This window comes from Protopterus annectens, chromosome 1.part1 (assembly GCF_019279795.1).
Source record: "Protopterus annectens isolate FY-2018-M chromosome 1.part1, PAN1.0, whole genome shotgun sequence".
Classification (NCBI taxonomy): Eukaryota; Metazoa; Chordata; order Ceratodontiformes; family Protopteridae; genus Protopterus; species Protopterus annectens.
The window spans coordinates 619,072,625-619,096,159 of NC_056726.1; the positions used below are offsets into that span (position 1 = coordinate 619,072,625).

Below are 23,535 nucleotides of genomic sequence, written 5' to 3' on the forward strand. Positions count from 1 at the left end.
TTAGGATGGGTAGCTCCACCTCCTGCAAAAGACCTTTCACAAGCAGTAAACCACAGAATTCAGTGCTCAGGGCATTTACTTCTTCGAAGTCTAACTAATGTTAAGGGATTACGGCTGACCAAGTTTGCGGATGACTGCAAACTTGGAGCCATCATAAACTTTCCAGAAGACACCAAGATCCTCTAAGAGGGCGTTTATCAAACAAATAGCTGGTGAAAACAATAGCTTAAAACTAAATGCTAAAAAATGTGTGATCGTACCTGATATCCCCTGTAGCTATCACATTGACAACACATCTCGGCAATTTGATCCAGTAGTTAGAGACCTGGGAACAGATGAAGACAGTGAACTTCCCTTTCCTAACTATGTATCCAGTGTTGTAAGAAAGTGCTTCCTTGTTGTGCAGCTTATAAGTAATGGTATGATGTCCAGGTCAAGCGATGTGATCATTCCACTGTATTCAGCATTTATTAGTCCAGTTGTTGAGTATAATGCCCCTTTTATTATGTACCTGTCCAAGAATTTGGCACAACCTGAATGACCACAGTTCTTTCTCACCATGAAAATCAAGGGTCTGAATCATAAAACTTACACTGACCATCTCAAAGCCCTGTCCCACTTCATGATATCTTACTGGCTACTGAGAAGTGATTTCTGCCTTGCTTATAGAGCCTCAGCTAACCTCATCCTTTAAGACCTATTGCATATCCATAAGTCCAATGGTGGCATAAACACCTGCTTAAGAGATCTTAGTCTCTTCTGCAACTTAAATAGGACATGTTGGAGGAATGTAATTTTATATATATATATATATATATATATATATATATATATATAGAGAGAGAGAGAGATGCATGGGTCTACTTTGTTTCACTGGAAACACACTTCACTGAAACTCATTTCATTGAAAGCTCATTTCACTGAAAATCAGTTGCCTGAGCACAATTCACTGAAAGCTCGCTTCACTGAAAACTCATTTGACTGAAACAAATTTCGTTGAAAAGTATATGCCCTGTTCCCCACTGTAGTGTGATCCTGGAGTTAGTATATATAGTAAGGGGAGTGTGGGGGGCACAGTGCCCACATTGGTGGGTGTGAAGAGCAAACCCACCCACCTGTTTTAAAAGTTGGAAACCATACACATGGATAATTACAAGTTGAATGAATAACTCTTTCCAGAAGATAATATATAACCAAACTATGTGGGGGGCTACGCCCACCCCCCTTACAATATATACTAACTCCAGGATCGCACTACAGTGGGAAACAGGGCATATACCTTTCAACGAAATGAGTTTCAGTCAGATGAGTTTTCAGTGAAGTGAACTTTCAATGAATTGTGCTCAGGCAACTGATTTTCAGTGAAATGAGCTTTCAACGAAATGAGTTTCAGTGACGTGTGTTTTCAGTGAGATGAAGTAGACCATATATGGATGTATACATACATACATACATACACATACATATATATATATATATATATATATATATATATATTTAGAGAGAGAGAGAGAGAGCGAGCGCGCGTGCCCGTGATATAGATGTATAGATATATACGATCATAGGAAGTTGCTAGGCTTTTGCCCCTGAGGCCCTTATAAGCCTATCCAAGAGTTTAGCCCATGTTTATACAAGTCAGCACCCAAAGCCCCTGTCCAGCAGGGACACAGGTGGAGTCCCAGGGGTATATTTTCTGTTTCCCATTCAGTTATCAAGGTTGCGCTTGTAATGGGATAATAAGGTACACTGCTTGACATGGAGAGGGAGTCTATTCCACAGATGGGGAAGTCTCTGAGACACAAATCTGTCCCGCCAACAAGTCCTATTGATGTCACAGACTAGGTTGAGGTCGCGTGTGCAGGTTACTCGAGTGGAGCTTGACTTGTGGATATGTAGCAGTCCCATCAAGGCGGGGTCTGAGATTGCTTTGTATGCCAGACAGAGATCACCTCTGAGGAGTCTGTTTGAAAAAGAGCAGCGGGACAGGGCTTTTAGCCTGTCTGTGTAAGGTAGATGTTTGCGGCCCCTGAATTCTTCTGGTGAGGAACCTCTGTGGTCTCTCCAGCTGCTGCATGTGCTTTGCGAGGTACAATGCCAAAGGGGTCATTGTACTCTATAATTGGCCTTATAATGGAATAATACAGGAATGTTATGACCTCTTTGTCCCTGGATGAGATACCCTTACTTATGAGGTGGGCCATGTAGAAAGCTTTTCGTACAACGGAAGCAATATAGTGGTCAAAAGTCAGGCTGTTATCAACCTAGTTTCCCAAATCCCTCATGACTGACTGTGTGCTTAGGACGTTGTTATTAATGTGATATGTGGAGACATCACTCTTCCCAAAGGGGATGAAGATGCATTTTTTGGCATTTAGCTTAAGGCCATGTTTCTGGCACCAGTCATTTGTTTGGATGAGACCCTCTTGGAGGATGTGCACATCACTTGGTGAATTGACGACAGCACCCAGCTTGCAGTCATCTGCAAACTTGGTCACCCATAGCCCACTGGTTTTGCCTGCACCTCAGAAGGCATAAACATTTTGAGACTGCATGGCTAGGTTTCAGAAGATCCTCCTGGATCAGTAAGTACTTATAAACCTACCTAGAGGGGTGCAGAAGTAAGGTACAGGATGTAGAGCTAATAGTACTGGTATTATGAGGTTACAGAGTAGTTTACTTGCTGTATTCACAAGCTTTACTATGTAAACAAAATGAGATTTCTTTTAAATTTGGGACTAAAGTGTTTATATTGCTAGTACTTTTTGGGGGGAGGGGGATGTCCTTGCTCAGCTAGTAGATTGAATGTGTACTGAATATTCTGTAAGACTATTTATCTTACAAGTTTAACTGTAAGATCAAGGGAATGTCTGTGTATTATATCAGCTTAAGTATGATGCTGTGTTTTAATGTAGCATTAATAAGGTGAAATTGTGTCATTTTAGTTGGGGAATGTAAGGGTAAATCAGTGGTAGGAGGATTTAATGAGTTTAGAATGACTATAACCATCAGGATGTTTGCCATTTTCTATGTTTTTTTTTGTCAGAACACCACTACATAAATCAAGATTCTCCTTCAAAATATGAGACAGGCGATAACTCTTAAGAACTTCAGTTTATAATCAACCTATCTTATTCATTACTGCCCATACTTGAAGTCTCACTTTCTTTTTTTATGTTCCATAGAGTATGTATGTTTAGAGATGTATATTTTCTTCTGTCTATCCTTGCTTTGTTGCTAGGATCATTGTTAATTTTAAATTATATCCCAAGAAGCGCAGTATCTGTATGTCACCTTTCTCATTTGAAACATAAGGAAAACACATTAATAGCAGACCATTTTGGTGACAGTTTTTAAAACCACTACCTGTTTTCCTTGAACTAAAAGTACGTGTCAACATTCCTTTCTTTAACATGGCACACGTGAATATAAAATTCTGTCAGATGGGAAGGCAGTGTAGTACTTGACTGAGAACATCTCACTTTGCAGCTCCTTAGTGAGGAGTCTATTTCTTTGGTTTCATTGTTACTGCTCAGCTAACTACCAAGCCACTTCAGCAGTATTTTTTACATACTAATGGAGTCTGGGGAAGTGCTTTTGGCTCCAGTTCATGGGATAATAATGGAACACAGTGTTTTAGTTCTGTATGCTTCTGCAGTTAAATATGGGAAATATTTTACAAAGATCATGGGCAGTAGAACTGTCTCCATAGTTTGAACTCCCTGAGGAAGATAAAATTACCTTCAGAGCTAACTTCTTTTTTTCTTCTTCCCTTTTTTTAGGTTAAGAAAGCACGTGTAGAATCAGATGTTTCAGAACCACATAATCCCAGGTAATGTCAAGCCAACGACAATTTTAATGAAAGTAGTATAGTGGTCATAAGCAGGAAGTATGAATGATACTGTGATTAATGTTGCATTGGATTTCACAACCTTTACTATATACTGTATGTTAGCATCTTTTACACTAAGAACTGTTTGCATGTATCAAGTAAGTTGTAAGTCCTTAAAAGGTTCACTTATTGGTAAGGGGAAAATCATTTTCTGAGCATATCCTACATGCATTTTTTTCTGGATGTGTTGGCATTTTAATGGGATCATTCTGCCTCTTTTGGGCTGTCCTTTGGGCCTGTATAGTGATAAGTTATGGCTTCATCATGCATCTTGTTCATTTGCTTTCTTATTAGAGAGGCTTTCTTGTTACTCAGTAATGTAGATTGGCCAGCACTTTTGTTTCTGCTTGAAGTATTCACATGATCAGAGCAGTCCCACACTCACATTACCTAATCTTGTATATCATGATAAAAATAATTTTTCAAATGTTAAAATACATTGAGTGATCATATATAAATTCATTGCTGGTGTGGTCATGTTGATTGCTACAAAAGAATTACATAATTCTGCACAGCCATGTACATTTCTTTAGTAGTTCTTTATAGATATTGTACACGCATGATGGTCATTTATGTATGTTATAGATGTGGGATTTGTATACTGAATGGTACTATAGTTCTACAGTTGTAAAGTTTATAAAGATGCATTTTGTCTGAGAAAGCTGTGTTGTTCGGAACTATGTGTGGCTGTAGCACAGAACTCATGTAGTTGGTTGTCCCTGCTCCTGGATTCATCCTCTAGTTGCAGGGAGGGGTGTTTTTCTCCTGAGTTTCTAATAAATAAAAGCTTCTATCAGAATTTCTATATTGATTGTATAGAAAATAGCTGATAGTTGTTCCTACTGACTGACCTGCTTTCACATTAGATGTAGTGGCTCATATGAAAGACAAAAAATGATGTAGAACTTTTCTGCTATGTAATATGAATTAGCTGATGTGTTATGCAATTGTTGAACTTTTAGAGACCATGCATAAATAAGATTTCTTAAATATTTAATTTGGGTTTGCTTTTCTGTATGCTCTATCTGACTTACCCATTTTGTCTTATGTAGTAAGATTTATATGCTGACCTTTTTACTTTTTAGGTGATTTTTGCATGTCATTCATTATTAATAATGACATGCAATTGACTCATTTGAATATTACATAAAGATTTTTTTTTAGCACACATCTTATTTTAAACTGGCCCCTGGCTACTGCAGTCCATAATCAAGTTTATAATATCCATCACTTTGTGAATGTATTTTACACATTATTAATGCCGCGGTGGTGCAGTGGTAGCGTTGTTGCCTCACAGCAAGAGGTTCTCCCGTTCGATTCTCGGCTGAAGTGCGGGGAGTGTGTGGAGTCTGCATGTCTTCCCCATTGGGTGGCGTTCAAAAGACATGCGTAAATGGGCGTGCCTTCGTTGACGGTTGGACGTCGAGCTGGCACCTCGGCGTTCGTGAAAATCTACTGCTTACTATGTAATGCTTTAAGTACATGGTTCATCATGGTGATCAGAGAGCTGAAACAAAACAAGAAAGCAATCAGCTACCACAGCTGCTTTTATGCACAAGAAGTTTTATTATCCTTGTAGAAGATGTACAAGTAAAAGTTTCATACAGTCAGTTTATTTTGCAATTGTTTAAATCTGATTAGCATATTGATTATAAATATAGAAGTATAAAGCAAATATTTAGTATCTTGATTTGGAATGATAACTAATGGCACGTATAACTTATAAGGGGGTTCCTATCAGATATCCAAAGACGCATTTTGTCAAATGCGTCTTAGTCAAACTTGAAATGTCGAAATGGCAAAATGACGAAAAGGCATATAAGCAAATTCTTTCCCTGGGAAAGAAGTCGCTTGGCCGTTTCGTCACTTTGCCTTTTTCACCACTGTAGTGCGATCTCAGAGTTAGTATATTTCAGTAGGGGGGTGTGGGGGGCAAAGCCCCCCGCTTTATGCAATGTTTTAATGTCTCTCTCTCTTTTTTTTTTTTTTTTTTTTTTTTTTTGGGAACAGCGATTTTTTTCCCTTGGAAAAAAAAATCGCTGTTCTGGTTGTTCGATGTCTTATGAATTCAAACTTTAGAGTTTGATATAACAACGTTCATTCATTTGATCAGGGTATTAAGTTTGGATTACATATAGCTGAGAACAAATGCAGATGGTGTTTTTATATCAGGGAAGTTGATAAATTGGGTGTGCGAACTCTAAGTGGCTTTCTTGGAGTATTGTGTACATCAGCAGAGTCATTCTCTTCTTTGGCTTTACTCATACATGAAGCGACACATTGGACTTGCATATGTTGCTAGTACATTCAAGTTTACATGTGTGCTTAATGTCCATACTATCTGTATTTAGCAGACATTCTTAGCACCGTCCTCTAGAGATAGCAGCCCCTGGTGACATTTATTTTTTCTAGAGTTGTTCTAAAAGTAGTTTCATCTTCTTAACAAAGTTTTAATATTTGGTCTAAACGTATGAAGCTCAGTGTGTGAACTGACAAGTTTCAGATGAACATTTAGATTTTTCTTTTGTACCTTGAGAAATTGATGGAATATTGATGTTTGTGGTTTGGCTTGTGGTGTAGATTTTACAAGCCTTTTCCCCACAGGTGTTTCATTAGTAAATTTGTTGTGGCAGTTGCTGCTGCCATTTATGCAGACCATGGCTCAGCTGATGAGATCTTCTTGAAAATGCAGACCATTTTCTCTACATTATTTGCTCATCTTGATCATTTTTGGTCCATAAGTGAAGTGAAATAGTTTTATATAAAATTCCAGTTGTGCTTATTCAGTGTCTTTTTGTCATATTTAACTACTGTACAGTCACCAGTATGCACAGATTGATTTGGTATTTTGAATGGCACTTTTCAGTCTTAAGGGGTAACCAATATTTGTTGTGGAAAGCATGTTTATCTGCTCTAATTGACACTGCAGCAGTAAATCATAACATTTGGATTTAGTAACCAAAGATGTTGCATTGGACTAACAGTCTTTTTCAGCAGTTGGCCATAATGCTGCAAAGATCAGTGTGGTTCTGTACCAGCTTTGGTACTGATACATGTTGACTTAATGCTGTCATGTTAGTAGCTTTCAGATTTGCCTTCACCAGGTTTTTGATTGCTTCAAAACCATTAGTCTTTTGGCTAAATTTTCTTTTATTGATTGTGTCACTTCATTTTGAAAGGCCTTTTGAAGTCTCCTTTCTCTAAGGCTATATCTCCTGACAAACCTATTAAAAGACCTTCATCGGAGTCGGGAGCCTCGTTGGAGCTGAAGCAGAAGGCTCTGAAGTTAATGGATCCGAAGACTCTAATGGATCAGACATCTCCTCCTGATTCCAAAACTCCCTCGGAGCTGGGAATTTCATTGCGGCAAACTGCTACAACTGAACATAGACATAGGAGCCGATATTCTATTGCAAAGGTTTCTTCTCAGCTCCTTTCTCCACTACTATCTACATCAAGGTCCCCTACCCTGTCCACTAGGTCTACCAGGAGTTTATCTGATGAAGTCGTGGATAGGGTCATAGAGAGACTTTTGAAGACACCTGCTTTGGCCAAACTACTATTGGATCTGAGCCCAAAGGAACTGGATCAGACTTAAACACCCTCTTCTGTTACAGTTCCTCCTCCGATCCATCCTCCTGCTTTGGAGCAGCAGGATTCCGATATCCAGGTTGTGCCGGTGTTGGGTCCAGGACCCATACCTTCCTTCCTTGGATCCAATATCTGCCCCAAGTGTCTCTATGCCTTTGGAGCAGGAGTCCTTTAGGAGCCGTCACTCCCCTGTCAGGTCCATGGAAACTTTTCAGATCTCATTGGATCCGACTATGCCTCTGGGGGCCTCGGCATGGGTGAGTTCAGCTCCTACCTCTACTTCAGAGCTGAAATCTTCTGCTCCGGAGATTCATTCTGCTCTGAAAACTTGTTTATCGGATCTTGGGAATTCTTCGGACTGGGGAGAGACTGCCTTTGAGGCAATGAGGAGGGCACTGACTACTTCGCAGTCTGAGACATGATCTATTTTGGTTCTTCCTCTCTCTTCAGTTGGGGTATCTTTGTTTTCTCACATACCCTCTCCACACGTCTGCAGGGACGTTAGGCCACTGGATATACCTCAGGGTACTGCCCCCTCTTCTGAAACCTCTCCAGAGTATCCCACTGAAGAGGTCCCTTGGAAGAGGACATGCAAGAGGAAGCATCTTGACACCCCGGAGGAGTCTGTCACATCTGACATTGACCTTGATTAAGCAGAAATGGAGACATCCTAGAAATATTAAAACAGAGTGGTGACTGGCATTCCTCCACCCCTTCAGCTGAGGAGTCAGTCTTCCTCAAGGCCTTTGCATCTCACCCATCAACTTTTTGGGTGACTCCTCCTTTTGACGAGCTTGTAGAATTAATCTCATGAAAGGCTTGGGAGACCTCAGGCACCATAGACCCCATGCCTAGGAGGCCAAATAAGTACATTACTGCCTCAAAAGAGAAAAGTTTTCTAACAAAGGATGTAGGAATTGATGCCATGGTCGTGGCGGTGGCCCCTAGAAAGGATCTCTCTGAAATGAGTTCCTCTATCCAGCTTCCTAATAAGGACTCTTGGACTATGAATAGGTATGGGAAGCATGTCTTCTCATCAGCGACCCTTGCTTTGCAGTCTCTCAGTTATCTCATCCACTTCACCAGACTGAAGAGGGACCTGATTAAAGAATTATCAGACTCCCTCCAAGGGGCCGTAGCTGATGCAGTGGCAGAGAATATCAGTGCTCAGCTTGCCACCTTGAATTCACTTGTCAACTCATCCATGAGACTCATTTCTTAAGCAGCAGATGGAATGAGTAGGGTAGCAGGCTCAGGTATCTCTCTGTTAGGAGTCAGGCCTGGATGTGCCTTTACGATTTCATGGAGCCCTTCAAGTCTTCCTTCATTAATGCCTCTTTTGACGGTTCCTCCCTTTTTGGGCCAAAAGTGAAGGAAATGCTCACCAGGTGTGACAAGAGGGCAAGACCTTGTCTGCCATTGGAGTGCATTTTTTCTTGCTTACTAGACCCTTTCCCAAGGGTCAAAAAGGTAGTGGGAAAATGTGGTTCAGAAAATCTGAGAGGTCTTACCAGGACACACAAGGTGAAGATTCCCCCAAAGGCAGAGGGGGGGGGGGCAATAACAGAAGGCACTGCCCATGTGGCAGAGGAAGCCCGGAAAAACAAGGCTCCAGAGAATCTTTCTTTGGCAGATCCTTCCAGTGCTCCTGAAGGAGTGCCTGATTGCTCGCCTCTGGAGGCAGTCGGGGGTTGATTGTCCTTGCATCGCGAAACCTGGCTAAAGATAACAAACAACTAATGGGCGCAGGACATAATATCCAGAGGATACATCATTCCCCTCTCCCTTCCTATTCTCCCAAAACTGTGGTTCCAGATGTTCCACGCAGTCAAAAGGAACAAGCAACAATAGAAATTCCAAATTGCTAAGAAAGAGTCATCCAGGAAGTCCCCGCAGACCAGAAAGAATACAGAACTTAATATTCTTTTTAGTTCTGAAGAGGATGGGACTGGAGGCTCGTTTTGGATCTCAGCAATCTAAACAAATTAGTAAAAAAGGCCAAGTTCCGGATGGTGACACTGCAGTCAATACTTCCATTCCTGGAAAAAGACAAATGTATGTGCTCTGTAGACCTTCAGGACCCGTACTACCATATTCATATAGACAGATGGTCCAGGAGGTTCTTGCACTTCCGGCTAGGAGTCAGTCACTTCCAGTTTCGAGCTCCACCCTTTGGTCTCACTACAGCCCCCAGAGTGTTCACCAAATGTATGGCAGTAGTAGCGACTCACCTAAAACGCAAAGGATTCCGCATGTTTCCATACCTAGATGACTGGCTCATAACCCCCCTGACCAGGCATTATTTACTCCAATCAAGGAATTAAGTCCTTCAACTCTTTTCCTGTCTAAGCATTACTGTGAATTATGTAAAGTCTGCACTAGAGCCATCTCAAAGTTTAGTATTCATAGGAGTAGAGATAAACACTAACACTCAAATAGCAAGACTTCCATAAGACAGAGTAGACGACCTCCATCATTTTGTCAGAATACTAATAAAGAAGTCAAAAGCCACCACAAAACTAGTTCTCCAGGTCCTATGGAAAATGGCTGCAGCCATTATACTAATTCCCCTAGCTCACCTTCACATGAGGGTTCTCCAGTGGTTGCCATTTGCACAATGGTCAATCTTGGAACTTCCAATGTCCCACAATAACCAGCACCTGCAAAAAAGATCTTCAGTGGTGGATTCACTCAACCTTAGTACATCAAGGCCATCCCTTCATTCCTCCTCAACCTCTGGTTGTGGTGACCAGGGACGCTTCCCAGATGGGGGGGCATTTTCTTGGGAAGACAGTTTAAGGCATCTGGCAAAATCATGGGGCTCATCATATAAATGTCCTACAGATAAGGGTGGTGCTTTTAGCATTGCAAGCATTCCAGGACTCACTTCCTCTGGGGACTATAGCAATCCAGTCAGACAATATGTCCATAGTGTGGTACATAAACAAACAAAGGGGGAACCAGATTGTGCCCACTTTTTCGAGAATCTCTTAAGGTCTGGCATGGGGTGGTAACCTCCAGTCACTTTCTGATAGCAATGCACATCCTGAAGAAATTTATTGCTATTGTGGACAAGCTGAGCAGAGCCATTCTATGGCCTCATGTTAGGTCCGTCAATCAGAAAATTATGGACGTGATCTTCTGGAAATGGGACCAGCCTTGCTGCAACCTCTTTGCATCACCCAAAAAATGCCAAATGCAACTAATACTTCACCCTGATACCTCTGACAGAGGAGTCACCAAGCTATGCACTTGTTCACGATTGGTGACTGGGACACCTTTTTGCTTTTCCCTGATTCCACTAATTCCAAAGTTTCTCCAGAAAGCGAGTCTGTTGGAGACAACTGTTATCCTAATTGCTCCCTACTGGCCTCGTCGAATTTGGTTCCCTTTTCTTCAGCCTCATCATCAAGATGACCCTGGATTCTGGACCCAGTTCTGGACCTTCTGACACCTCTGTCAGGAATGGTTCATCTCAACCTGCGCACCCTAAAACTGACAGCTTGGCTGCTCCAGTTCCCCTAATTGCCAGGTTTCTATCCCTCTCCTCCCCAGTCTAGCATATTATTTTATCGTAAAACATCTGCTTGAAAACTTTACAAAAGCAAATGGAGGAAGTTTGTTGTAATAGATCCAGTTACAGCATCAGTTCACTCTGTTTTACAGTTTCTGTCAGAGATCTTCAGTGATGGAACAGCGGCAGCTACAATTAAAGTTCAACTAGCTGCAATTTCTGATTTTCACATAGGAGAAAATGATCATCCTATCATGTCACACAGACTTTGGAGAGAATTTTTAAAGGGGACTGCTATGTTAAGACCTCCATATAAGCATCCACCCCCCCCCCCTTGGGATCTCAGTTTCATCTTATCTAATAGTATTTTTCCCCCTTTTGAGCCCTCAGCTACATGTGACTTGAAATATCTCTCCTGGAAAACTCTGTTCTTGGTGGCTATTACTTCAGCCAGAAGAGTATCTGAGTTGCAGCCCTTGTCCTTAAAACCTCCATATCTAGTCTTCCACAATTTCTACTCAAGGTTGTGATGGAAAATACCCTTAACCAATCTATAGACCTTCCAGTTTTTCTTTCCCAACTCCAAAATAAAGGAGAGTATTCCTTGCATCTCCTAGATGTTTACAGACAGTTACATTTCTATTTACATAGAACGTCGGAATTAAGAAAATCAGATCAGCTTTTTGTCTCATATTCTGATACAAGAAAATGTCAGCTAATTTCAAACGTCACTTTATCTAGTTGGCTATCATTATGTATATTCCACATTTACAATTCTAAAAACAGAGCCCTCGCAAATGTGGTTAAAGCTCATTCCACTAGATCTGTGGCCATGTCTGCAGCTTGACTAGACTGAATAATAAAATAGGGATTCAGCTGGACCATATAGCCTCAAAGAATATACCTTCTCAGTCTGATACTAATTCATAGTCATATGTATCGGTATAGATATACTCTCTCATATATATCAGGAAGCTGCTACTACAGAAGTTCTTCTTCCATGTGCTACTGCGGGCAAACAAGATCTGAGGTAACTACAGGGTTGCATTACAGGAAAAGAATGAGGGCCACAAGCTTTGCTGAAGACCTTGAGCTGGAGAAATGGCCTAGACTGATCCAACGCACCGGATTCGACCCACAAGTGAGAATAAAGGACGAGATGGATAACACGCATGGAACGTTATGGTAAGAACATAACATCTTTTTTTATTAAACCTGACCTCAGGCTCTTGTACAGGCTATTATCAGTTTTTTTTTTTTTTTTTTTTTTTGTTAAAAGATAAAGGAATTCCTTTTTTTCCCTGTGAAAATTCAAGAAATATTTGCAGAGGAATGCAATTGGACAGATAAAGATTTTTCTCCTCAGATTTCTGATTTAGACTCGGAGGATAGCATGTTATCTAAATCTCCCTGTCAAGGAATCTCTTTCTTTGAGACTATTTCCTGAACATGTCAGTTTTTAGTGGGGGAATACTTGAGGTTTCTCAGTCCCTGAGAAAATACTATGAATTGTTACAAATGGAATTCCCAGAACTTCCTTCCAATCCCCATGTGCTAGTAGCATTTGAGGACGTATTTCTCTTAGCCCGCAGTTTCCCTGATAGCCAAGAAAGAAGATAGAATGTACAAAGTTCCTCAGTCTTTCGAATTTCTGTACATTAATCCCAGACCTGATGCAGCAGAAATAGCTTTAGGTAATTCCAGCTGTTACCAAGCATTTTATTAATGCTAAGCGTTAACATTCTGACTATGTTGGCAAAACTACTGATAAGTTTGGGGGGAAATTGTATGCTTCTGCAACTTTGACTTTTAGAATTTTGAATTGTCAGACTCGTATATTAAAGTTTCATTCTGACTAATTGTGAAAGCATGACAGATGTTTTATCTGCATTTCCTTCCTGTGAGAAAAAAATTTGCTTAGTGTGGTTTAGTTTCTACAGTTTCTCAGGTCACTACTCAGTGTTTAAAATGTTTTTATGACTCTCTAGATACTACATTCAGGGCTGTTGCCACTGGTACTGTATTGAGAAGATTTGCCCGCGTGCATTCTCAGAACCTACTAGAAGATTTAAAAAGGAGATTTTAAATTCTCCTTTGGACAAAGATGTAACCTTTGCAACAGAGGTTATCAAAATGTGATGAATGGGGTAAGCTGATATAGGGAGTCTGTCATTTTTCACCACTTCTGTAAATTTTCTAAGGGATTTTCTACTTCTTTATCCAGTTTTTGCAATAAACAAAATAATCAGTCTCAGCAGAATGCTAGTTAACATAGGAGATGTTTAAAAAACAATAGCAAGGAGGTTCCAAAAAGAAGCACGAATCCTCCAGAGTGACTGTAAGGGACATTTTTCCCCTTCTCACCCTAGCAGTCTGTTATCCATTCCACAATGTCTGAATCTCCATTTCTGTCTTTGGCAACAGATTGTTTCAGACAAATGGGCTCTGAGACTGATTATTCAGGCAGTGGGAAAAAATCTCTGTTTTCTAGGGATTTATTCCACATCCACCAGACAAAACCCTTCTGTCCTACATCACATCCTTTCTCAGAGGGTAATAAAAACAGTTCCTTATTCCAGATAGGAAGAGCTTTTTTTCAAGAGAGTTTCTGGTACCAAAAAGAAATGTCTGGAGACCATTTCTGGGACTTTCTTTCCTAAACTAGTCTGAAATAGTGCCCAAGTTCAAAATTTCTTTCACATCTTTTTTTTTTTTTTGGTAACCTTAGATTTAAAAGATGCTTATCATCACATTCCTATCCATCCAGACTTCAGATGTTTCTTAAGGTTTTCTGTGTGTGAATCATACTATCAGTTTTTTGCCTTGCCCTTTGGGCTAACCAGTACTCTAAGAGTATTCACAAAATGCCTAGCTCCTGTCATAGCTATTTTTTAAGCTACAGGGTGTTCACATTTTTCTATACTTAGATGACTTGCTTTTTCAAAGCATCAGGAATGTCACACTTGGATGAGATCCCTTCGGCAGGGTGGGATTCCAAGAGAACATTCAGAAGTGTTTTGTTGACTCCATCGCACAGGATTGTGCTCCTGGTGTGTCTGACAGACACCTCATTGCAAAGAGCTTTACTTCAGCAGGAAACAACACATCTAGATTTAGATCTGTTCCAGGTGTTTCCACAGAGACTTTGATCACTGTGAGAGAATTCCTCAGGATTCTGAGTCAGGGGGCATCTATGACCAGGAAAGTCCAACTAGGATAGAGCCTATTTTCAGTGGAGGCACGATGCGAAATGCTCCAGATGCATGTCTTTGGATTTGGATTGATTTTCATGGTACCTATTGCAAGATGCCCATATCGTGGTATCTGAAGTCTCTTTGGTCCCAGTAGCAATACTCATTATCTTTTCAGATTCCAGTTCTGGGATTTGTGAAAGTGAAATCACTCGGTGTAGACAACAAATATTCATGAATCAAGGTCTCCCTTTCTCTCTTCTTACTCCAAAGGTCTTCTTTTCTCCCTTGATACCTCAGACTTCTGTTTGGGAAGTGGTATCAAGAAGATAAAAGTACAAGGTATCTAGGACAACAAAGAAAGATCAAAGCACATAAACATGAAAACATTGCTTGCTCTTATCAAGGCATTCAACTCTCTAAATCACCTTTGGTCCCCTGGACCTCTTCAAGGAGTCAGAACCAATACCATAGTGATGTGACATTAACAAGTGGGGGTGACAGGACCAGGTCTTACCCCCATGCAAACTAGCCATGTTAGCAAGGGATAAAGCTTTACAGAAAAATCAAACTCTGCAGGCATCCCACATTCCATCAGAGCAAAATTGTGTAGCAGACAAACTAAGTAGAACAAGGCATAGCCTCACAAATGGAAATTACAGCAGGAGATTTCCAAGATTTGATCACTCTGTGGGAGTTACTTAAGTAGACCTTTTTGCCTCCTCTGTGAATGGTCAGCTGGCAAAATTTTACTCCAGGACTCCATACAAGAAGTCGCGGAAGATGGGTGTCTTTTCTTTTCCTTGGACGGGAATGTTCCTGTATGTTTTTTCACCCTTTTCATTGATAGCTAGGGTGCTTCTGAAGATCAGAATGAGTCCTCTGAGATTATTGTGGTGACTCCGTTTATGGCTCAGGCAACAGTAGTTCTTACTTCTTTTGGAAATGGCCAGGGAGAAATACCACAAGCTTCCTCACAGACTGGATTTAGGCAGAAAAGAACAGGGGTGTTTGATACATGCCAAACCCAAACAGCTTCAACTGACTGCCTGGATGATAGGGTCTGAATAACTTTTATGCACCTCTTTACTTAGGATGTGGAGCAGGTACTAATGGAGGCAAAAAAGCCTACTACTAGAAAGTCATATATTAGCAAATTAAAAGGTTTTCTGGTTGGTGGCAGCAACATAACCAGCACACATTCAGGCCTAGTGTTTGGTTTTGCAATATTTGTGTGAGTTACTTTTCTATGGCCTTTTTTACTCTTCTTTCAAGGTTAATTTATTGGCCATTTCAGCATGTCTGTCCATGGATTCTATTGATGTTCATCGTGTTTCACTGTTGCAGTGATTACACTTGGGTTATCCTGCTGGCAGGCTACTCGCAGTCGGCCTGAATTCCAAAGTCCTGGTCCAGCGTCGGTTGCTGTCACCTCTTCCCTGATGTAAGTGTGCCAGGATTATAAAAGATGCAGCCAACGCCGTTTTCTTCAGTCTTTCTTGCCGCGTGGTGCCCGAAGCAAAAGCAGTTCGCAAGTGCCGGTCGGCTGTCTCCTGAGATTTTCGAAATCGAATTTCAGATCCAAAGTCTTCATTAAAGCTAAGTACCCCGTTGGGGAAACTTTTTTCTTGCTCCAGACCGATGTCAGAAAAAGTTAACAATTGCATTTCTTGTGGGAAGCAAATATCTCATAAGGATTTTCATTCTTACTGTATTCCTTGCCTAGGCCCTGACCACAATGTTGCTAGCTGTCGGTTTTGTGCTACATTTAACCAACGCACTATTAAGCGTCGTTACGATTTTGCCTTTCATTACTTTGGCGAAGATTTAATTATATAATGCCGTCGGAACAGCTGACGACCGGAGTTTATAAAAAGCGCAAGGAAAAGGACAGGCATTCAAGGTCCAAAACCGACGACGAGGCCTCCGCTAGGCCAGTCGCCAGTTTGCCGGTTCTCGGTGAGGTGCTTTTGCAGCCCCTGACGCCTGCTACCTCAGAGCCACAGGCCGCTACCGACTCCCACGTGGAGACAACTAGGCCTCTGGATACTCAAGGTATTGGACACTTGGAAGCTATTCCCTCAGATGGGTCTGGAGCCGCTGAGCAGGCATCGGTTTCTGAGGGTGTTTTCAGACCTACACAGTTATATGTCAAGACAACCTCAGCTTCAAAGGCAAAGACTAAAACAGCTTTAAAGACAAACAAACAAGTACAGCATTCTCCTGGACAGACTTCCATGCCTAAGAAACAGATGCTTAAAATGGCCGAAGACCTAATTACTTTGATCAGGGGTTCCCATCCCCCTCCTGATAAGAGGCCTAGGAAAGAGACAGAATATGACTCTTCTGATCAGGTTTCCATTTCCTCTGACTCCTCCTCTGAACAGGAATACTCTCTTCCTCCCTATGAGGATTCTGATGCTGAAGAATCTATTCCTTCAGCCTCTCCTCCTGAGGATTATTCTTTTGGGGAAACCCTGCATACCACGAGGGAGCATTTTCACTGGGAGAGCCAAGATTACTCAGAATCTAAGAATAGGCTCAGAGACTTTCTTTTACTACCTCAGCACAGACCTCTTGCTATTCCACCTGTTCTGGAAATTGTAGATGTATTTTCAGAGTCCATCCTGTCTCCTGACTCTTTACCCCCTGCACCTGTTAAGCCAGACAGATACTACAGGGTTCCAGATTCTCATAAATTTCTATATAAAAACCCTGCTGCTGACCCTGAAACTATATCTCAGGGTCCCAAAGGGGTCAAGGCTTCCACTGCAGAAAACACTGTCCCCTCTGATAGGGACTCTAGGGCACTGGACAGATGGGGGAAAAAAGTTTACACTTCTGCTACCTTGGCTGTAAGGACTTTAAAATTGTCAATTTCATATGCTTAAATATCAGCAATACTTAATGTCACTGTTAAAACAGAAAATGTTGACAAATTCTGAATGTTCTGAAAACAAGGAAATGCAGGACTTATTGCATGCAGCTGAACAAGTGGAAAAGCATACTTTGCAATGTGGTTTTGATTCACTGGAGGCCTCTTGCAGGGCTGCTGTTACAGGTTCTGTCATTAGAAGGCATGCTTGGTTAAAGGAACAGAATCTGCCTGATCGTGCTAAAGCAAAATTATTGGATGCTCCATTACAGCATTATACTTTGTTTGGTGTTAAGGCAGAAGAGGTGTTGAAGAAAATGGGGGATAAAGCGAAATCTATGCAGACAGTTAAGGATTTCTTACAGGTACAGCCACCCAGATTTAGCAAGAACTGGCCTTCTAAGAATTGGTCCTTTCCAGTGTCAGAGAGGCCACAAAGAGGCAGATACAGATGCCCTAAAGGCAGATCCCAGCCCCAAGGCTCATACAGGCCTAAACAATGGGGTGCTTCTACCTCCAAAAGCGGAGAAGACAAATCACAGCCATATAGGAAACAGTCCCATTGACTTTCCTCTGCCAATGCCAAGAGCACTTATCTTGTGGCAGCACCCTTAGGGGGAAAACTAGCACTTTTTTCACAAAATTGGCATATGATCACCCAGGACAAATGGATCTTGAATATAGTGTCTCAGGGCTACAGGTTCCACTTTCACACCCTTCCAAAGAAAAAAGGTATGCCAGACTTGCCACACAATCAATGGGCAGAGGCACAAAAGCAGGTTTCATCTCTCATGGACATGGGGGCTATTCAGTGAATACCACAGCAAGAGCAGGGACAAGGATTTTACTCAAGACTTTTCTTGGTACCCAGAAAGGACAAAACCTGGAGACCAGTACTGGACCTGTCTATTCTAAACATTTTTCTGGACATTCCAAAATTCAAAATGTTGACTCTGCAGCAGCTTCTGCCTATGCTGGGCAAGAAGGCTTGGCTTGTAACTATGGACCTCAAAGAGGCATACCTGCATGTCCCAATCAGACAATCTTGCAGAAGATACCTCAGATTCATAGCTGGCTCAATGCACTACCAGTTCTCTGCACTGCCCTTTGGCTTATCTACTGAGCCCAGAGTCTTCACAAAATGCCTGGCACCAGTAATCGCATTTTGCAGACAAAAAGGAATCCAAATATATCCCTGCTTGGACGACTGCCTTATTCAAGCAGAGAACAAGGACATTCTACTGAAGCATCTGGCATTTGTAAAAAGACTACTAATTTACCTAGGGTACACAGTAAACAAAAAGAAATCAAAACTGTTACCCTCGCAAGAGAGAATATTCCTGGGTGTAAGCTTAAATACAATTTCCCAGATGGCTTATCTCACACCAGACAAACAAAGGCAACTAACTTCTTATTTCAAAAAGATGGCAACAAAGACCCAGTTATCTGCAAGAAAAATTATGCAGGCTTTGGGCTTCATGGCATCCTGCATTCTGCTAATTCCATATGCAAGACTGCATATGAGGAAGCTACAATGGTATCTAAAAAGTGTTTGGACTCAACATTGCCACAGCCTGGAAACATTAATTACCCTCATTCCCTGCCTGCAACAGGAGTTTCGATGGTGGGCACAGGCCTGTCACCACAACAACCGACAGCCATTCACTGTACCCACAGCCAGGCAGGCACTAACAACAGATGCATCAGATTATGCCTGGGGGGCCCACATGGCAGGAAAATGTATTCAGGGCACATGGCCTGCAAGCCAAATGCATCTTCATATCAATCAAAAAGAGATGCTAGCTGTACAGAATGCCCTGACAGCCTTCAAGGATCTGCTTCATCCAGGACAACTGCTGATAAAGATGGACAATACTACAGTTGTGTGGTACATAAACAAGCAAGGAGGCACACATTCCTACCCCATCTGCAGACAAGCCATGACTTTGTGGAACACAGCATTGACTTATCAAGTACATCTGCAAGCACAATTCCTGCCAGGAAAGACAAATACTCTGGCAGACGAACTAAGCAGAAACCTCATGGACCCCCACGAGTGGAAACTAGATCCACAAATCTTCAGCATGATAACAAAGAAATGGGGATGCCCAGACATAGATCTATTTGCCTCCCCTCACAACTGCCAACTACAGAGGTTTTGCACAAGGACTTATCACAAACAAGCATGGAAAATGGATGCCCTATCATTCAGCTGGAAAACCCTTGAAGTATATGCCTTTCCTCCACTGCCTCTCCTCCCCAAGGTACTTCTAAAGGTCAGACAAGAGAAGCCAAAAGTGATTCTGATTGCCCCAGGCTGGCCACGCCAGCACTGGTATCCAATCCTAAAGAGTTTGTCTCAAGGCCCAGCCTGAACATTACCTCACATTCCTCATTTACTGACCCAACAAAACAATCAGATCCTGCACAGCCAACTCGGAACCCTAAATGTGGCTGCATGGTAGATAATATAGCCACTCAGAACACACCTCTCTCTAAAGCAGTTATGGATGTTATTTTGGAGGCCAGGAGACCCAGCACCAGAAAATCTTATGCAGAAAAATGGAAGAGATTCTGTGCTTGGAACCAGGCACAAGGAATTGACACGCGTGTTCCAAATATTCCTCAGATTGTACAATACCTTACTGAGATGCTGGACAAAGGCCTATCCTTCTCATCAATTAAGATCCATGCCTCTGCCATTTCAGCTCATTACAATACGGAGCCACTAATTTTTTCACATCCACTGCTAAGGCAGCACCTCAGAGGGGCCAAAAACATAAGACCGCCAAAGAGAGCACCAATACCTGCATGGAACCTCAATTTTGTCTTGGAAAAGCTCACACTGCCTCCTTTTGAGCCAGCCAATTCAGCTGAGATAAAATTGTTATCATGAAAAACAGCTCTGCTCCTTGCAATAACTTCAGCAAGAAGAGTCTCAGAATTACAGGCATTAATGGCTGTGGAACCTTTTATTATTTTCCATCCGGACAGGGTTTATCTAAGGACAAACCCAACATTTATGCCTAAAGTAGTGTCCAGTGTGGCTCTTAACCAAACCATTCATTTGCCTACCTTTTATCTAAATCCACAGAATAAAGGGGAGAGACTTCTGCATTCTTTGGGCATACACAGACAGCTACGCTTCTACTTGGACAAAACTAAAGCTTTCAGAAAGACTGAGCAGCTCTTAGTGGCATATGCTGCAGGATCGCAAGGAAAAGCTATTTCAAAGCAGACTATTTCAAAATGGATAGGCCACTGCATTCGTTTCTGCTATTCACAACATGCCAAATCAGTGCCTAAGGGCATTAGGCCACATTCAACCAGAGCAGCAGCCACTTCAGCAGCCTTCCACAGAGGAGTACCAACCAAGGATATTTTGGAGGCTGCAACTTGGACTTCAGTGCACACTTTTACAAAGCACTACCACTTACCTCTTTACTCTAAATCCAGAGCAGGCTTTGCCACTACAGTTCTGCAGGGCCTCATAGCCACTCCTAATTCTATTTAGGCTCAGCCACCCAACCTGAGCTTTGGGATTCAACCCAAGTGCAATGACTGCAACAGTGAAATGATGAACATTGTACAGTTGTGTACCTACCATAAATGTAGCTGTTCGAGTGTATTCACTGTTGCAGTCCAGGTTACCATCCCCCTTTCATTGCTGGGACTTATCTGTACTTCTCTATTCTATACAACCTATGTGGTGTATTTGCTTATAGATGAAGGTATTGTTTATGTTAGTGCATGCTTTTTTATAAGCAGAATTTTAGCCTACCATTTTGGGGGCACCTGACATCTGGGGCAAGAAAAACTGAAGAAAATGGCGTCGGTTGCATCTTTTATACCCCTGGCACACTGATGTCAGGGAAGAGGCAACAGCAACCGACGCCAGACCAGTACTTTGGAATTCAGGCCAACTGCGGGTAGCCTGCCAGCAGGATAAAATAAGTGTAATGACTGCAATAGTGAATACACTCGAACATCTACATTTATGGTATGTACACAACTGTACTTTTCAAGACATTCTCATGTCAAAATGTTTTTGAAAGGGTTTTTACTTAAGGGGCCTTGGAGAAAGCCAGGGTCCCCTTCTTGAGGTCTTAATTTTGTATTAGAGAAGCTATCACTTGCTCCATTTGAACCAGCTAATCTGGCTGGCTTAAGGTTCTCAACATGGAAAGCAATTTTACTGATTGCTCTGACCTCTGCAAAATAATCTGAGTTGCAAGTTCTTATGTTGAATCAACTCTATCTCATTTTCCATAGAGACAAGGTTTCTTTCATAGGTTTATAGATTAGTACAAAGCTAACTGCCCTTGTGAGCCATTTTAAGCCTAGCCAATTATCCCTTGTGAGACTCAAACCCTGCAACTTGTATTTGCAAGGCAAGCACCTTAACCATCAGGCCACCGTCTAATCTGTCTTTTATGCCTAAAGTTGTATCTGAGTTTACTTTAAGCCAAAATGTCCTTTCCCCATTTTCTTTACTGATCCTAACAATGGGTAAGAAAGGATACATTTTAGCTTTGATGTCCACTGACAACTCAGGTGCTATCTTGACAGAGCTAAATCTTTCAGATATTTGGATCAGTTGTTCATTTTTTTTGTTCTACTCCCCACAACAAAACTATTCCAGAAAGCATCAAGGAACATTATCCAAGCACATTAGCTTCATCTATGGCTTTTTTGGAAAAAGGTTGGATTCTAGAAGTAATATAGAAGAACAACTTGGTCCTCTGTACAGACTTTTACAAAGCACTGTAAGCTTGATTCCTTCCCTAGGTCTAGATCAAGCTTTGCTGGGACAGTTCTCAAGGGGCTCTTCTCCTGTCACCTCCTAAATGTAGTAAGCTATGGTAATCTACCCATATAGCTAAGGTTACTGCAGCAGTGGTCAGTAAGATGAACATAGTGCAGTCGTGTAAATAAACTTACCATAATAGTATATGTTCTAATGATCTCTTCTTCAGTAGCCTCTCCCTCCCATGCACCCCACCACTACTTTTTTTTGTGTGTGTATGTGTGTTGTTTAAGCCAGGATATGGTTAATTTTTGTTTTTTGTTCTTCTTAACTTTGTTCTTTCAGGGCTCAACCTTCCTGTCTGTCTTGACAGGAATGCTCTGAAGGGCTTGGTGCCCAAACTTGTCTTTAGTCCGCTTAGCTTGAGCTGCCAGACAGTTTAGGTGCATGGAAGGTGCCTGAAGCTATGGATGTTGGCAGGCTGTTATATCCGACAGGATATAACCCATATAGCTAAGTCTACTGCAGCAGTGATCATTTGAACATCTACTGTTACAGCAAGTTTACTTACACAACTGTACTTTCTCATCACAAATTTTTACCTGAAAAAATGAGGAAAGTTTATATATAAAGAGGGGACATTGTTCGATTTCCACCAGTATTGGGTGGCTTGGCTCATCTTCTCATTGATGTCCTTAGCTGTAAGCTTAATAAGAATCTGTAAAACTATGCACTTACAGGAAAAGCGAGCAGACTGCCTCATTCATTCATTCTCCAGTACCCAGTACTGAAAAATACTTCTGTACTGGCTACACTGCAGTAGAGCTACTACCTATAGCATTTTAAGCATTTGGATTATATCTAATTCACTTAATTAGTACAACTTCTTATAGTGCTTTTGAAAAAATTTTTTTCCATACTGCAATAATTCCTAATATCATGACATTACTTATTGCAAGCTTTTTATCTTATTTACAAGGAGTTGATAGGCAACATACAAAATAGCTAGTTGTGAAAAATAATGATACTGATTGTTTGCCTAGAATGCATTGCATGGGAGGTGTTAACCAATGCTTGTTTAAAAAAAAAAGAGAGTGTAAGCAGTATAACAGCACGTCATAGATGTGGGGGCATGGTTTGCAGTTAATGTTGAGACTGGCTGTCGCAGTAGAACATGGGATAAACAGTGCACTGAATGATAGTTGTAATAACTTAAAATTAAATGTGCCTGTTGCTTGTATTTAGCTATCACTACTTACTTTTTATTGATTATTGGAAAGTAGTTCTAGTGAATTATGCTAAGAGGTTGAGGTGATTGTGTGTATGTGCTTTTGTCTATGCCTGTACAAGTGTGTGAGGAGGGTGATAGGGAGAGAGAGAGACAGAATGTTTTTCAGCTAAACTTTTGCAAATTTTTTAACTTGCCTTTGATATTTTGCATTGGCTTAAAATATGATATTGAAGATCATTATTTATTTAGCTGGCAGATTTGAAGAAATACATGGAAACAGGCTTATTTATTTATGTATCTATGTATTTATTATTGCATTTGATTACCAGGAAAGTCCAACTGGGCTATATAAAAACCCTTTTCAGTTGAGACCCTGGGAGAAAAGTTTTCATTCAAGCAATAGATGATTTCTGTTTCACCATTTCTCACTAAGTCTAGACTGGCAAATGTCCTGCATACTCTCTATATTTAAGGAGATCTGTTGTTACCAGTATGCT

General features: G+C 41.3%; 1 protein-coding gene across 1 annotated transcript in view; it reads left to right on the top strand.

Moving 5' to 3' along the window:
* The window catches only part of EYA4 (EYA transcriptional coactivator and phosphatase 4), a 3,122,134-nt gene that overhangs the window by 1,292,355 nt on the left and 1,806,244 nt on the right, over positions 1–23,535 (top strand). Inside the window, exon 3 of the mRNA XM_044077094.1 lies at positions 3,780–3,829. Coding sequence (XP_043933029.1) covers positions 3,780–3,829 — 50 coding nt within the window. The remainder of the gene's footprint in view (positions 1–3,779; positions 3,830–23,535) is intronic.